This window comes from Manacus candei, unplaced genomic scaffold (assembly GCF_025592945.1).
Source record: "Manacus candei isolate 608988 ecotype Guabito, Panama unplaced genomic scaffold, ASM2559294v1 h1tg000023l, whole genome shotgun sequence".
NCBI classification, from domain to species: Eukaryota; Metazoa; Chordata; class Aves; order Passeriformes; family Pipridae; genus Manacus; species Manacus candei.
Genome location: NW_026138071.1, coordinates 20,670,141 through 20,686,846, shown reverse-complemented (window position 1 = coordinate 20,686,846; position 16,706 = coordinate 20,670,141). Strand labels below are relative to the sequence as shown.

At 38.7% G+C, this 16,706-nt stretch overlaps 1 protein-coding gene across 13 annotated transcripts in view; it reads right to left on the bottom strand.

Annotated features, from left to right (window-relative positions):
* Window positions 1-16,706, bottom strand: part of ANKRD44 (ankyrin repeat domain 44) — a 136,990-nt gene that overhangs the window by 22,082 nt on the left and 98,202 nt on the right. For 6 of the 13 annotated variants that reach the window (XM_051788016.1, XM_051788020.1, XM_051788024.1 and 3 more), the window contains exons 14-17: window positions 15,911-16,051; window positions 13,012-13,095; window positions 11,889-12,000; window positions 5,345-5,371 (exon numbers count right to left, since the gene is read on the bottom strand). In XM_051788016.1, the coding sequence (XP_051643976.1) occupies window positions 5,345-5,371; window positions 11,889-12,000; window positions 13,012-13,095; window positions 15,911-16,051 (364 nt within the window). The remainder of the gene's footprint in view (window positions 1-5,344; window positions 5,372-11,888; window positions 12,001-13,011; window positions 13,096-15,910; window positions 16,052-16,706) is intronic. The other 7 variants (XM_051788019.1, XM_051788027.1, XM_051788023.1 and 4 more) reach the window with 3 other exon arrangements.

Here is a 16,706-nt window from a genome sequence, read left to right as displayed (position 1 = left end):
TAGCCTCAGTGAGTATCGAAGAATTGTAAAGTGTTCTCAAGCTTTTCTGCACAGGGTAAAGCTATAAGACTAGTTTAAAAGCTTGTCATGAACATCCTTACCCTGATTAATTTGTCTCCATCAAATCCTAGGACTTTCTTGGGTGAGAAAGGAGCCTTCAAAAGAAAGGATTTGTGGAGTAAAGCCCTCACTAAGTTTACACTGGAGAAAGCACAGTTTCATGATTACACAGCATATGCAAGCCATGTCTGGTACAGTGTTTTGGATAATTCTGACACATAATTAGCACTGGGAATAATTATAACTGAGCCGTGAATCATTCAGTCAATTTTATAATTTATCAAAGAAGAATCTGCTCCTATAATGACAGTCTTCCAAAATCATACATGGTGTTGACAACAACATTGACAATTCAATATTTGTGAGTAGCACTGCTCATGTGCACGGTCCTTTGCTTAATAACTACTCGAAGTGTTAGTCTCCAAATGCCTTTGGGGCTGGAAATTAGCATTTTACAGAAAATCAGTAATGGGAGACTAAAAGAGAAAGAAAAGCATGACAGGCAACTACAACTGACTTGTAACATTTCTAAGGCTACAACTCAACTTTTCACAGCCTTTTTTGAGTTCTCTTTTCATTTGTTTTGGATTATTATTTTTTTTACAGAGTAAATTTCTGAAAAGACTGAAAAAGAGGAAAGGAAGTTTTTGTGACAATCTGGACAATTTTAGGCTATGACAACATGAAAAACTCTCCAGAGAGACCAGTGAAAGCCTAGGGATGGCTTGCCTGTGCTGCAAGATGATGGCGTGTCCTAAATTCTGATGTAGACCTGAACTTTTGATGTAACAAGTTAGTCTTTAATAGACCTACATCAATGATAAATTTATCCAAAAATCTAACTGGAATAAAAGTCAGCATTAATAATGCATGAGGTGTCACAAATCTCTTATCAAGCAAATGCAGTAATCTGAACCCTATGGAAAAGCTAGAAAATTAAGTAGTAATTTCATTTATTTGCATATTTTGTGCCTAGTAATATGTCAAGACTGGGAAAGAAGTGTGTGTTGATAAAAATACCACTCATAAGCAAGTGGGTGTGTGTATTAACAGGTAATACAAATTTTAACACTTCCCTACACCTAAGGGCAGGGGGGAAAAAAAAAAAAAATTAAGTCCCCCACCAGTTTCTTGGTAGGTTTGGGACAGTTAAGAAACACATTTGGTGTTACCATGTGGAACCACCTCCAGCTAAAATACTCTTCTTCACTTATATAAGAGAGCTGTAAACAGGATGAAGCAGTAGCCAGCTCTGAATACATGAATACATCGGATTTTCCCTACTGAGTAAACAATCTAAAAAAAAAAAATCCCACCAAACAAACCCAAGCACTAAGCCTGTTCCTCTGCCTACCTAATACTGGCCTTTACTCTGAGTCCATGAGGCCAGCACAGCAGGCTAATTGAATCACTTTTAATTACATTTATCATCATCTGTTGGAATTCCAGGATCAAAACTGTAACAAAGAAATACTTCCTTTCACCTGTCAGAAGGCTCCAAAAGTCTCCTGGAACAAGGCAGATAATTGCCTCTCAAGTAAATGAAAGAAACCACACAGAAAATTGACAAAATTAAGGCTCTAAAGGCACAATTTGTGGGATTGAAGAGCCCCTCACAAAAGGCATCTCCATGGTTTAAAGTCAAAGCAGTTTAGGCTGATGCAGACTAGGCTTAATGAGCTTATTAGTCATAAGGCTGAATGTCTCCATCATAAAGTCAAGCATAAATAAGAATTTGAAGGCAGAACTGGTAGCTCTCAGAAACAGGGACATACAGTGCAAGAAGAGAAATTATAAAGAACAAGAAGAGAAAGATTAAAGAGAACAGCATTAATAATTTTGTTGGATTTTCCTGTCAAGTACCCCTTTCTAACAGTTAACACTAAGTCACCTGAAGGATAAACATCATGCACAAAGAAGCAAAAAGTGCCAGGTCCAAGAAATTCTCCAGTTGCACCAGTGTCTCTATGGTTCTGTGGATGCATTTATAGTAAATTACATCTGCTTGTTATAAGAGCACATGAAACAGTGTGTATTTGAGTGATTCTAGTTCCATTATACTTAGAAGAAGCTATCCATAATTGCATCAGTTTTTAAGAAGGCGAATTTACCACTCAAAATCATTTGCCCTGGCAGCCATGGAAGCTTAAATCCACAGACCCCACAGAGCAATCCCAGCGTGTCTGCTGCCATCCACACCTGTCTTGGCAAAGCTGGCCAAGGCATTTCACTGAAGACAGACAAATAAGCATGAAGTACTAATAGTTTGTGGTTACTCGTGGCTGGCTGGAGAATGTCCCAGCATATCACATTTCTTGGTTTTGTGACTTTGAAAGGATGTCTTTTAGCTGATCACGTTGCTATATATTGAGTGCCACAGATTTGAAGCCCGTGTCAGAATTGTGCAAAGACACTGCAAGTGAGATTGATGGGCACTCTTCTCTGTGGTTAGGTTAGAACCTCTTAAAAGGCAAGGCTACCCTTACTCTCTTTCTGCCTCTTGGAAATTTCCAGCATGACCCCTTTCCTTCCCATAACAGCACTATTTGATACTGTATGTAATCATTCTGTGAAGTCTTCTTCAGACTCAGAAACAGGAATGTGAATGCTTTGGGAGGGAGACACAGACAAAGTAAGATAAAACACATCAATTATTCAGTTCTATTCTTACAAACTAACAGCACTACAAGGTTACTATTCTAAACTATCTTCTCTCCCCCAGTTCAGTATGAAGATTATTAACTTCTACAGTTCTCACCATTCTATTTGTGCAGTAAGGAAATATTTACAGGCATAAGAGGATTTACTGCTTGATTTTATTCTGTGGTTATAAGAAATTACTATATGGCATATATGATATGGTCTGGGTCTCCCCCTTCATTGTTTGGGGGGTTCAGATATGCCACTTAATGAGTCTGGGTACTTCATATGACTGTCCTTCTAGACTATAATATATTGTAAAAAAAGAAGCTCACTGAAGCATCTGAGTAATTTAAAATTACTGTTAAGGCAGAACAGAATCTAGTACTTTCATCATGCATAAAAGGTTTAAGCTACACTTTTAAAAGGAAGAGTCAAAAGAAACTTCAAACCATAGACACTGTGGTGCTGTGGGACAGGATGGGTGCTATCTCAAACCATAAAAGAGAAGAGAATGTGTGATCCCATCCGAGCCATCACACACAGGCACCTCCAGGCACAGCTATTTAAATGCACTCCTGATAGTTATGTCAAAGGTTTGAGCTATCTAGCACTGAAGTTAAAGTGACTTTTCTTTGAGAGTTTTGCTATTCTAGTAAGGCAACTTCAACATTCCAACACACAGACTCTCAGTACTCTTAATGCCAATTGTAAAATGGCAAAACATTAGATTAAATGTGTGTATTCTATAAATAGCTTTACTCTGAAAGGTTATTAATCAAACAGCATTCAGAAATTTTCACACACAAAGAGCTGATCAAAAGGCATTTGAGACAAAATTTTAAGTTGAACACTGCTCTTCTGCAATAATTACATAGCAATGCAGCTTATCACTGACAGGGTCATTCATAAGTGGAACTAGTAATGATTTTTAATGTCACTTTCAGAACTGAATAAAAATATATCAGCTAGATGTCACTGTGCATCTCATCTTTCCTGATAAACTGCAATAGATAATTGTCTCTACTGGGAGAAAACATACCAATAGCAGCTTCTTTTAAATAAAGGCTTTTCCAGCAAGTAGCAAGCACATGATTGAAAACTCTCATCAGTTGTTTCTGATTATATAGAAAAGAGTAAAAGAATTAACCTCTGTACGACTTTATAACAGGGAAGTGCATTTTTAAATCTCAGAATTATTCCTGATTGAATAATTCAACAGGTAAAGTGGCACAAACATATCCTCAGGGAAAAAAGCAATCCTGTAAGCTCTCTCCATGTTCGTAAATACAAATGCTCAAATTATTTTAATTTGATCAGGTTAAAGTCAATGTGCATCCTTAACCCAGCGGCTGGCATTTTTCTAAGATCAGGCTTTAAAAATCAGATTAACCAATATTTACATCAATTTCCCTCACGTGCATAGATTATGGGTGAAGTTAAAATAATGTAGGCAAGAAGTAGTTTCACAAGAGCTTAGGTAGACTGAGCCTGAAGACATTCATCAAGTAGTTCCATGCAACTCTTCCAGTACAAAGTTTGAATAACCAATGCCCCACCAGAACAGTCACCACCATGCAAACAGGACACTTACCTGGCATATAAGAGAACAATGTTCAAGTCTCTAAACATATCTAAATCTGAAAACTTGAGCAAACCTCCAGGCCACTGGCTGTTCTCACTGGGAGCATAGATCTTCTGCTGGAGCATTTCCACTCCATACAAACCCATTTCATATTAAGCCATACTTGGTGGGTCATACAGAGGAGATTCTCACCTGGTGAGTATTTATACATGGAGGACAGTTCCAAATGAGAGTGAGATCCCTCCCAGTACCAACCAGCACAATATGTTGGTCTCTTCTGGGGATATAGAAATCCAATTTCTTTGTCAGCCAGAGCAGAGATTTGAACCTGGGACTTTCACACTCAAGTCATATATATCATGTTTCTTTCTGGCCAGAAATTCTAACTCAGAGGTTCTTTAGAGCATCATACTTTGATTTAAGGACTCTTTTAGCCAGTAAAGCTTTTGCAAATTTCATGGAGTTCTGCAAAAGGTATAGGAAGGCTTATCTTTAGAGAAATAATTATCCTCAAAAATTTCCTCTTTGGATAGAAAATTTGAGTGCTGGTGAAATACAGTGACAGTCAATTTTTAAAATGTGCATTTCAGTGTTATTTTTGCTACTCTCCTCTCATTTGAGCCTATGCTCTGTAATACACACAAGTGCTTTTTAAATTCAGGCTTACTTGAAGCTGTGTCATTTACATTTCTTCTCTGAACCACTTTGAAATTGGCCACAAACTTTCAGAAAACAGACAAGGGTTGGTTCCATTTCACATTACCAAATGCAAAGTTACTTTAACATCCAGGAAAGTGTCATGCCAGTCAGATACGTGCACTGGACTCACAACTCCTAAGACTGACTGAGGAGAAGCAACAGACTTGAGCAAAGCTTGAGCCTGTAAGCAACAGGAAGAAGGAAATCCAATGGAAGCAAAAGCAGCACACATGCAATTTCTTGAAGTACATGGCATGCTAGAGTTGTGATTCTTCTTCCTCAGCCTTTATCAGAGTGAATACAAGGATTTGCAAAATACAAAGAAAATACACAACATGCAATCGTTTTTCATTTACTCACTATATCCAATGGAGTTTTGCTTCCAATCTAATTAAAAATGTCAATTAGAATAATTAAAGACAGAAGTATTCAAGTATAATGGTAATCTGCAAGTGTTTCTTGGTTTTTTTGTTTTATTTTTTCTGTACAAAAACTGCATTGCAAGCAGTGCACGAACAGAATCAAGACCTGATCCTGCGTGCCCCATGTCTACACTGCCCACCCACAGTGGAAATACTCCTGAAGCAACAAGACTACATCCACTGTGGATAAACAGCAGTTACAATACTTCCTAAGGAAGGAGGGAAAAGAGGAAAATGATAATGTTTAAGATCAAACAGACCTACAGGTACAAAATTTATACTGTGGGAAACTTTGCTTAATGAAGTTAGATCGCTTTGTAAACCTACAAATACAAATAAACCAGTGATAAGTTCTGTTTGGAAGTCTGCTCATGCAGACAAACATCTTGCCTTCAATAAATAAGCCTGATTACACCCCTAAAATCCCAGTGACTGCAGCTCTTTCTGAGCTATGCACTCTCATGCAGTGCAATATGCCAGGATCAAATGTCCTTTTCATTGGATTCAGTAGATTTGAGTGAGTCAGATATTCTTCTCACATTTACATTTAAACACCACACACACAGAGACACAGACAGGTATTTAAGGCAACAGCAGAAGTCCATGACCTCTTTCCAAACTGAAGGAAAAATGTCTCCTGCAATTCTGCAATGGCCTTGTTGTTCTCTGTCAGAAGACAGCAGATGTAAGTGCCTTGCTTCTCCACCCCAGGAAAATAAAAATATAGTCTAAAAAAAGACAAGATCTGTCAGAGAGACAGAAAAAAACCTCAGAGATGCTAGGCAATACTCTATCCTACAAACCAAAGTGCCAGCAGGGTGTCAGTGCAAATGGTAAATGGCTGCACTCACTCAGATCATAAGCAGCATTAGCTTTCTAGGAAACACTTTCCAAAACATAAAATTTAAGACAGATTGTACTCTGATAAGCTAAAATATATCAGTGTATCCAGCATATATAGGCTCCTATTGATCATTTAACCAGGGGGTACAAATTGCACAAATGCTGACATCAAGTAATTAAATCAGTCTACCATGATTTGAGGGATTCTAGAACAGAGAGACAAATTAGGTTTAATAAAGTTATTTTTGAGCATTAAGTTCCTAAGTTCTTCTCTTTTAGAAAAACTTCAGTTAATGACTTTGTACCTATGTCTATGAGAGCTTTTCCAACATGGAAGCTCCTTTTTTAGCTGAGAAGTGCAAAGTAATTCACCACACAAAACATTATTGCCTCTGATTCAGACAAAATATTCCGTTTAAGAAGGAGGGTGTTGGTTCTGGAGATAGGCATTTATGAAGGAGAAAACCCAGGATGTATCCCCTGAATAAAGAGATCTGGGTCAGGGAGGAGGGCTACAGGCTGCCACTGGACAAGCACCGGAGCCAGATCCCCATGTGGCAAAGGCTTTTTAACACCTATCCCAACCATGCTTGTGATTCCCTCATCACTAATTACCAGCATCCTGCTCTCAGATGGATGAATGAACAAATTCTTGCTGATACAAGACATAGATAATGAGCAGCAGCCACATGGAAGAGTTATGGGGTCTGTGATTTCAATTTCTCCACGGGTTAAGGAACCAAGTGTTTGAAGGCATGGCTTAACTACCTTGGAGTGGCAAGGGCTGGTCTAATAAAAGTTGTTACCCAGCCTCTCCTTTCACAGCACAGCCAAAATGGCCTTCTGCTGCCAGCCATCTCCCTCTGCCCCTTCTCCCTGACACACACAGCTCTGCCATCACGTTGCTCCAGGCAGGCAGAGATTTGGCTTTTCTTTGGTTTTTGGTTAAACCTTGCTCTCTTTCCAGCCCCAAATGAATTAGCCCCTGTGCTGATTCAATATCTATTAGTCAAAGAATGAATTTCATTTACTAATAGAATAATAAGAAGAGCAGATTAAAAGAAAAAATAACCATCAATTCTTACAGTCAGAGAAGAGATTTCACTACAGGAGACAGGCATTTAATTCTGTTTGCCCTAGCATTGCATAGAAACCTATTTTTATCGGCACAAAGTGCTTGACTGTCTCTCCAGATAGAATTTTAATGTGAAATTACAATTTAAATTCCACTCTTTTCACACCAATAAAGATTTTGTGATAAGAGATCATTTCAATGAAAAAAAACCCCACCATATTTTTCTTTTTTTTTTTTTTCAAAGTAGTTTGGTGATGTGATCAGCTCTAAAATACCAGTTAGCAATTGTGACCAATATCCCTGACTACTGAACACCAAAGTCAGTCCCAATCTAAACAAGCTTGAGGCTATTTTTAGAAGTAGGAAGGCAGATGGGAGTGTCAGTTGCTTGCAAGCACACATGCCCACCGTTCAGCCTTTATGAATGGCTCCTTACAAGTGGAGAAAGAATTGAAGAATCTACTTGCACTCTTCTTTTCTTAGCAACATCACATCATTCATTGCAGGCAACAACCCCACTAATATCCCAGACAACCTAAAGGTCCTCCAGGAAAAAAGCTTCTGTTGTTGCATTCTGTGGTGGGAGCGCACAGGCACAAATTTTATTTGTTTGGGTCAAAGGATATGACCTTTTTAGTCTTATTTCTCATATCTCTTAATACCTTTGCTCTTCACACAAAGAAATGTAGATAAGTTCCAACCAAGGTATTGGGCTCACAGTAAACACAAAAGTCAAAAAAATGAAAGTATATTTTCATAGATAAACCAACCTTTTCTAAACTGTACTGAAACATATAAATATTTTATAACACTGAGAAGCTATGGTGCTTAAAGCACAGACCAAATCCCCCAGTGAGGGAAACTCCACTGGATGCTGCATCTTCTTCTTTGGACTTACTTTTGAAAGTGAACATTTATTTACAAATATGCTCTTTTAGATACCTGTTATAAAAGCAGAGGGAAGAGGGGAAATAAAAATTAGTCTTACAAGGTCCTTGATGAACTTGACATATTCTGGAACACCAACATAATTCCCTAACGTTTTGCTGAAGTTTGGTATTGTGCATGTAAAGAAATACCAGTAATCATTACTTATAGAAAAACAAGATTATTGTTGCATCCACCTTGGCTTAGTTTTGACCAGAATTAAAGCTCCATATTTCACATGAACTCTTTCCTCTAACAAGTTTTGGGCCCATAAGGAACTGTCTTGTTCTAGGATAGATAATTCCTAGATATTTTAATTTATAATCTATTGATAATAAAACAAAAATATTTACCAAGGGGATAAAACAGTAAAATAAGAGTTAATTTGGCACTGAAAAGTAATGGTTTTATTTCAATAATCATGACTGAGAATATCTTCTTCAGGCTAGAAAGGACTGGAAATATTTTAAAAGGAATACTCCATATGTTGGAGTTCCTGTGATACAGATTAATGGTTCAAAGTTAGTGCTTTTAAGAAAGATATCAGTTTATCTTATTACTGCACATGTGAAAACAAAATAAAAAATATCTCTGCCTATCTACAGACATATTTACATTGGAATTAGGGCTGCTGGGCTCCCACTGCTCCTTGAGTAAGAGCAACTAAAAATATTGTGAATCTAATTTTCCTTTTCACTGGCACTGAAAAAAAAAACAACAAGAAAAACTTATTTCCAAGATATAGCAATAAAACCAGCCAAGTACCCCTCAGTCACAACCAGCTGCCCTTGTGCACCTGCTCTACACACGAACCCATCATCTCAGTATGCAAGTTACCTGGAACTGGCAGCTGGAACTGGCAGCTGCACCATTCCTGAGCAGAGCCTCGTGTGGCTCAGGAGAGAGAAACAAGGCACAGCATGTTGATCATTTCCTTCATCTCTGTTGGTTTGGTTTTCAAGCTAAACACAAGGCTTGAAGACTAAGATGGCATTTCATGACTTACTGTGCTTTCTGCTATGTGGAGAAGAAGGGGCCTCTAGCTAAAAGCCTTGCCTAGAAGCAATTAAACTTTACTGGGTGCTTCATTCAATTATGAGTAACAAGAACAGTCACTGTACCCTGGTTAACAGCTACCAGAAATCAAGGTCATGGCTCGTGATGAAGTCCTTGTCATAGGTCTACCACAGAGAGCACAACAAACTGTGACCAGGAGACCAGTCAGCCTCACAAGACAGCAAGGCTCCTTTCCATCTGCACCAGATGAATCCTTATTGCAGCTTTTAGACACAGACTTCAAAGAGCCATGAACAACCACAACTCTGTCAAAACCAGTTTGACTGCATTATGGGATTGTAATGTCTACAAATGACACTACTTTATCAGAAGTAGCACAGGAAACAACAATTGGCTTAACACATGGGAGTCTCATGTTGGAATAAGTGAATAAACTCAGGCACAAGGATTCTTTCCCATTTCATGCACACAGTACAATTACCTTTCAGCTACTCAAGACTGCTTTTACTCAATCCTGAATGCTAGCATTGCAAAGAAATCAGTGTAATGGTGGTTCCTGTATCAGTCAGTTAGTCAGCATTATCAAATACAAAGTTACTAAACTCAGGACGTGGTAGCTCACTACAACAAAGCTGAATCACCTTCTACTAACAGTGAGTGCAAAGGTGACAGGTCCTGCTCCTACTGTTGGATGAGCAGAAATGCTTTCTGACACATTTAGCCTTTGTATTCCAGAGAGAAAATGAGATGCTTGTCAGACTCTAAATACCAATGGCAAAATCCTGGTCCCCCAAAACTTGCAGGTTGACATCTTAGTACAGAACATTGGTTCTGTGCCTCCAAAAGACTAAAATTCATAGCACTTTTCCATTGTACACAGAACAGCTGTGTGACTAACTCTGTAAATGACGCTTGACCTTGGGTTTCCATGCTGTAGCTATAGTCACAAATACAGGAAGACTCAGATGGAAAAACATGGAATTTTTCTGTCCAAATATAGAACACTTGCTGCACAGCTGTCTCTGGCCCACAGTTTGCATTTCACCCTCCAAAATTAAAAGAAAACCCAACACCTCTGACATGCACTGCATTCCCAGCTCTTTCTTTTGTCTGTCAAGCCTAAGCAACAAGGATTCAATAGCAGGTCTGTCATATGTTGCCAGAAAACACACACAGCAACAAGTAAAAGAACAGAGAGGAGACCTTGCTCCATGCCTGATCCGTGCCTTATGGCACCCAGGGACTGTGATACAGAGGCTGAAAGAGAATCCCCCAGTGAAGATGCTTTTATGGAGGTCTCTGCCTGTGCAAGTCATACAAGAATCTGGTGATGAGACATGGGTAAGATTGCATTACACATTGCTGTGGGTATACATGTGTGGGCTTGTACACAGCACAGAGCACTCCCCTCTCTATATATGCCAAGAACATTTGGTTTTGTTCCAAATGGAGGTCAGGCTCAGCAGAGAACCCCTCCTTCCTCACAGGCAGAGTCACCAGAGATCAGCTCTAGGAGAAGGCTCTAAACAAGGCAAGGCCAAATTCAGTGCCACAAGCAACAAAGGAGCAGTGATATTTTAAGTGTCCTAAATATACATGCTTGCAGATGGGAGCTAAAAAGTCTTAACATCCCACCTGAAATTCTGACCCAGTCTTGCCCTGGCATAATTACTGCCCAAGGTTTCCAAGCTGCTGGGATCCTGCCACAGGCCAGCTGCAGCATTTTTCCTGTGGTGGCACATGTGGTGTGAAAGCAGCATGTGCTGTGCAGAGCTCCTCCTCAATAATTAAATACTTTGACTCTTCAACATAGAAAGAACCAAACAACATATAACACTAAACAGCACACAGTGTTCTTACAAAGCGTGAATATCTACACAATTTTCTAAATAGAGTTTTATTATTTTTTAAAGCAATTAAAATCTATTTATATGTGATCACCCTGGATATCAAGCAGTTAACACCCATCTTCATGACACTTACTTTTACAAGTCACAAACATCTGTAAATCCACACCACACATCTCCTAAATCCAATGTTTGGCTAAAAATTTTTGGCTTTTTATAAGATGCAATTTCTAATCACTCAGGTAGAAAATAGTAAAAAACAACAAAAGAAAAAAACCGGTTACATTGCATACAAGGTTAATCTTGATTCTGGTAATTTTATCAATGCTGCTATTGTTTCACCAGAGGCAAAAAAGAAACTGAAGGTATGCAGCTGACAAAAACTATTTACTCTCTCAGTTTGCAGGTCAGATAAAGTGTCACATAAATAAGGCATATTCTCTGTCATGTACCAGGAACTGTCCCTTACTACTGGTGCATACACATAGACTGGGAGTATTTTGATCACAGTTAAAACTAATTTGTGCACACAAAAACTCCACTCAAAGACAACATTTAAGTACCAGCTTGTTGAATAAGTACTGGATAATCAAGATGAACTTGTTTTTAAGATACATCTGGGTGCATATATATGAGTTTACTGCACCATATTGCAGGTTTTCACAGATTTCTGAATATCCAAACAACTCAATAGTAGCCATCAGGGGAGTTCACAATATCAGCATATGCACAAATATAACAGCAGACAGAGACTTCTGCAACTGAGCACTCACCAGTTCCAAGCACTGCCGGTGCCCATATGCAGCAGCGTAATGCACAGTGTTGTACCCCTCTTTATCCTGGATGGATGGGTTGGCATCGTTCTGTAGAAGGAACTCTAGACACCTGTGGATAATTCACCAGTGTAAATGCAAGCTCACAATACTCAACAGATTCTTCCTTCGCTGCAGCTGGAAGTGGCACTCAAAACTGGCAGTTGTGAATCCTGTATTTGTAGCAGCATCTCAAATCACTGTTCACCAATAGCTCCTCACATTCACCTATTTTTTTTTAAATCAGAACATCCCCACTCATCATTGAGGATCATCTTCATGAAAAAATCTTCAACCTAATTTTTCTGGCTACTCTAGATTACAAAAATGGTTTTCTACTACAATACCTGAAAGAAAAGTACACAACTCTGTGCCATGATGTAAACAGCCTAGAACTGCTACTACTCAGATAAAGATTCATATATCAGACCATCAGCCTCCAAACGTGCACTATGGCAGGCTGGAGAACAAAGCCTTAACTTAGTTAATTTTCTGACAGGTGCATACATGAATATATTTTCTTCTTTGTTGGCTTTTTTTAAATTATGTTTTTCAAAAGATGTCTTTTGCTCTCTTTAGCTCTTACTACTTTCTCTTATACAATCAAGATACCACCATTATTATTAGTAGTATTTTCTTCCATAGGTTGTGATCTGTAGTGAATGTAAGGTTGTCATATGAAAAAGGAGATTTAAAAAAAAAAAAAAATCACTAAGCAGATAGATAAAAATGTTAATCCCAGTGAATGCATTGAGAAAGCCATTGGCTACTTCTTTTTGCAGTATACATACTATGTTGTGAATGATACCAAAGACAGTGCATGATACTAAAAAAAAAAATCATAAAATTACTGAAGCTGTACATTTTCCATTAAGAAACGGCAACAAGCACAGAAACAGAAATATTGAGGCATATGTGCACAGAGAAGAGGGTGGAGCTTTTTTCTATAGGTTAGCCCTCATTGAAGCCAAGCATTGTGTTTAGCAGAGCAAAGAACAAGCAAGAGCAGAGTGTAAAACTGCAAACCAAAGCAGTGGTGTTCTCCAGCAATGAAGTCTAACTGCTTTTTTGACACCAAACTTACAATGCAGCTTCTTTTTCCTTCATCTCAGTGGTTCTTTCAAGTTCTTCAGCATTTTCATGGGAGTTACCTAAAATATTCTTTCTTCTTAGCATAGAGGACAGAAAAATGCAACTTATTTTCAAAGTATCATACTGGTGATTTTGATGCAGTCTGCCACCCATCCCCAATCTCATCTTCAAGGAGCTGATCTCCTCCAGCCAATAGTAAGAATGATACAAGTTAAACGAGTGTACTGCATGGGTCTGCAGTTACTAAGTTTTGCAAGTTATTGAGACAACTATAACCTGGTAGTTTATTGTCCCACAAGTAAAAGTCTGAAGAAAAAAAAAATATCCTGGTTTGTATCAGATACAGTTTGATCATCACTTTCTAGAATCCTTCTGTTTCTCCCACAGCAATGTTGTGCACTTTTTTCTTTTCAAGAGAATAACTCAGGATTACCACACCTTGCTTCTTCCTACAATAACCTACTAGTTCTTCTCTAGCATTTAGGATTTAGAACAACTTTAATCACTGATACTAAATTGGTCTATCTTGAATCTGCATTAGCTGATCCCCTCACCTTCTGTCAAATACCTTGGCAACACTGTGTGATTAAGTGGTCAGGTTCTTTAGATTCTGAGGGAAATTCTGAAAGAGCTCAGCATGTTATCACATTCCTGCATACCCAATGATTTTTGGCACCTCTGGTTCCCAGCTGGATGCACAGCAGACAGACTACAATTTTCGATCTTACAATCACGAGCTTGTGATCATCATCTTTCTTGGCCACCAAGGATAACACAGAATATGTTTCCAAGCTGCTATCATCAAGGATTAGTACTTGAAAGGTTGGTAAAAAGACGGTTTCCTAAATTTCCATCCTAATACAATACACAATATTCCCAAACGGATCCTGCACAAAACAGTACATCTGTCTTTAATATGCCATTTCCCATTTGGAATATCAAGATTTGACATTCTTCCTGTAGGTGCTAGCAGTAATGGGTTGTTCTACAATCTCAGAGTTTGCTGCCCACTGACTCAGAAAAAAATCTTAATTATTAATAAAATAACTCCCCTGAATATTAACATTGCAAGCTCATAGGCAGTATTCCTGTGTTATGCTGAATTCATACTTGCATCTTCTTTCAGTTAACTAAAAATCAGTGAGATCCCAAAAATAAGATTCCCTGAACAGAATAAGCCATGATCTAGAGAAAAAGTACATAGTCAGAATCTGCAATTGCCTCATTAATGAAAATGCTGTGTGATTTCTGTTGCTGGAAAGGATACTTTCTGAAGATCATAAACAACAACAGTTACCAGAATAGCTGAAACAATAGGGCAACCTCACTGCACCAAGACTTTTCCCTGTTCATTAACTGCCCACATCCAAAGTTAATGATGAATATTCTTTGGACTGAGATTGCCTGACCTTGGGAGTTTTTTGACATACAGCAGGAAAAACAAATTGCTGACCTATAAAATCATGGACTGCAAATAGCTTTTCATCTATGTAACAAGGCTTCTTCCAGAACATCTCAAACTGAAAAAATTAATGAGAAGACAGCATCACCACATCTGAACCAATTTAGGTTTGGATTGTGAGGGCAAATAAAGGCCATATATTCCTACCAGGGTTCAGGATGTGACTAAAGTAAGCTTTTTCTTTTTTAAAGGAGGGATGAAAGTAGATACATCCTGAAGTTAACCAAGAGCTTGTTTAAATGCAGGAATTTCATCTACCTAAGAACCAAAAGCTGAAAAACACACACTGAATCATCATTCTCAACACCCCAAGTAATACCTCACCCTGATAAGACAGAATTAGAAACAGCCAGTGGTGAAAGCCTTCCTACAAGCCTACCCTCATTTTAATGCCAAGCACAGACCTTTGGCAATCCTGCCTCCTTCTTCCCAGCACTGTTTAGTTTTGAGGACAACGGGGAAGACATTTTTTATATCAGTGTTATCATAGCAAATAATGCAACAGCTATCAAGGCTCTGATGTGGCATTCAAAACTCTGCCATAAAGTTAAACCAAACTTTTCCCAGTGTGGCTTTGAGGTGGTATTCTGCTGGGAATGATGCAGATGTACTTTCACCAGACCTTACTACACAAGAAACCAAAAACTGGTTTTTTAGTGTCTAAAGAAATGAGACAGAGAAGCACAGGATGACCTAAAATAAATACAGGTTGCTAAGTTTTAAGAAAGAACTAACTGGATAACTGAGTCTGTTTTATACAGTATGTTATAAGGAAGAGATTGCCAAAATATGCAACTCTCTAGGAATTAAAATTGCAGTCACTAACCACAGCATTTCTAAGCTGTTTTCCCCCTTTCTCACAAGAACAACACCATGATCTGCCAAAGGATATTTCCCAGACCTCTCTCTAAAAAAGTAACCTGTTTGGGCAGGGTGAGCATTTTTATCAGCTCTGACAGTGGAGTGAGACTGATGGTTAGATCTATCCCATCTTATCCAGAAATCCATCAGAATGGCCACATGTCTGTAACTGCAGCCCATCTAGTAAAACCTCTCCTGCTGTCTCTCGCTCCACCCCTTCTGATGGACGTGCAGCAGATGTAGAAAATTCACTGAGCTTATTCTTGCGAGGAAACCACACAGAGGAAAACAGAAAGGCAAAACGTTGTGAAATTAGTTTAGTAGGACAGGGTGGCTGCAAAATTGTGTGTTACTTCAAAGGTAAACCGTGGAGCCGAAATGCCACATCACCTGGGGATTTGGCTTATAGTCAGAGCCACTCAGTGTGGAGCTGTGCAGACATCTGAGAGGAATTCCTTTGCTAGCGGGATCATTTTTTTGGCTCAAACTACACGGCAACATGAAAAGACTAGAATGACTCTGATTTAGCAAAACACTCAAACCAAGAATTATGCAGAGGCTTTCTTACTTTCGGTCCATGTCAGAAGCAGCAGCATAGTGCAAAGGGGTGCGGCCCCACTCATCTGTTTCATTAATGTTGGCTCCTGTTGTCACCAGTGTCTCAATACAGTGGAAATGGCAATTTGCAGCTGCATAGTGCAAAGGTGTCCTGGAACGTAAGTGGCAATTTGTTACCTCATATTCCAATATGCACAACCAAGGATAAAGATAAATCTGAAGTGTTGCATTCCTACAGATTTCCAGCGGTCAATATCAGCACCTTCATTTATGGGAATTTAACAAAATATTGTGTTAATAGGAAGCTCTGGTGCTCCTACAAAGTCTAATAGGATACAGATCATCAGCAAGTGTCTTGCAAACAACCTATTCCCAGTGACAGCCTCTGTTGTGGCTCTACATACATGTTACTTTCTTCCAGTTGGGAGGCAGAGCAAAGCACAGTGTCCCTTGCAGCATCTTGTTTAGCTGGCATAGCAATGCTTCATGGGAGGGAGGAATACTCCAGGAAGCACATCAAGTGACAGCTATTCTACCATCATAACCCAGGCTTGTCTTAGGCACACAAGCACAAGAATTTAGACATTAAGAAAAAAAACTGTGATATTTTTAAAACAGAAACCTCAAGAGGGTGGGATGGATTTAATGTATTTAATGAAGTCTGCACCTGTCTGTCTGGCATATAACTGCACCAGCAAGAATTCTGCAGAGAATGCCAAACTACTTTATTTTACTGCCATTTTTCATAGAACATATGACTTCCAGACTTATATGGCCTTTCTTTCTTGTCTGATAGATTCTTTGTT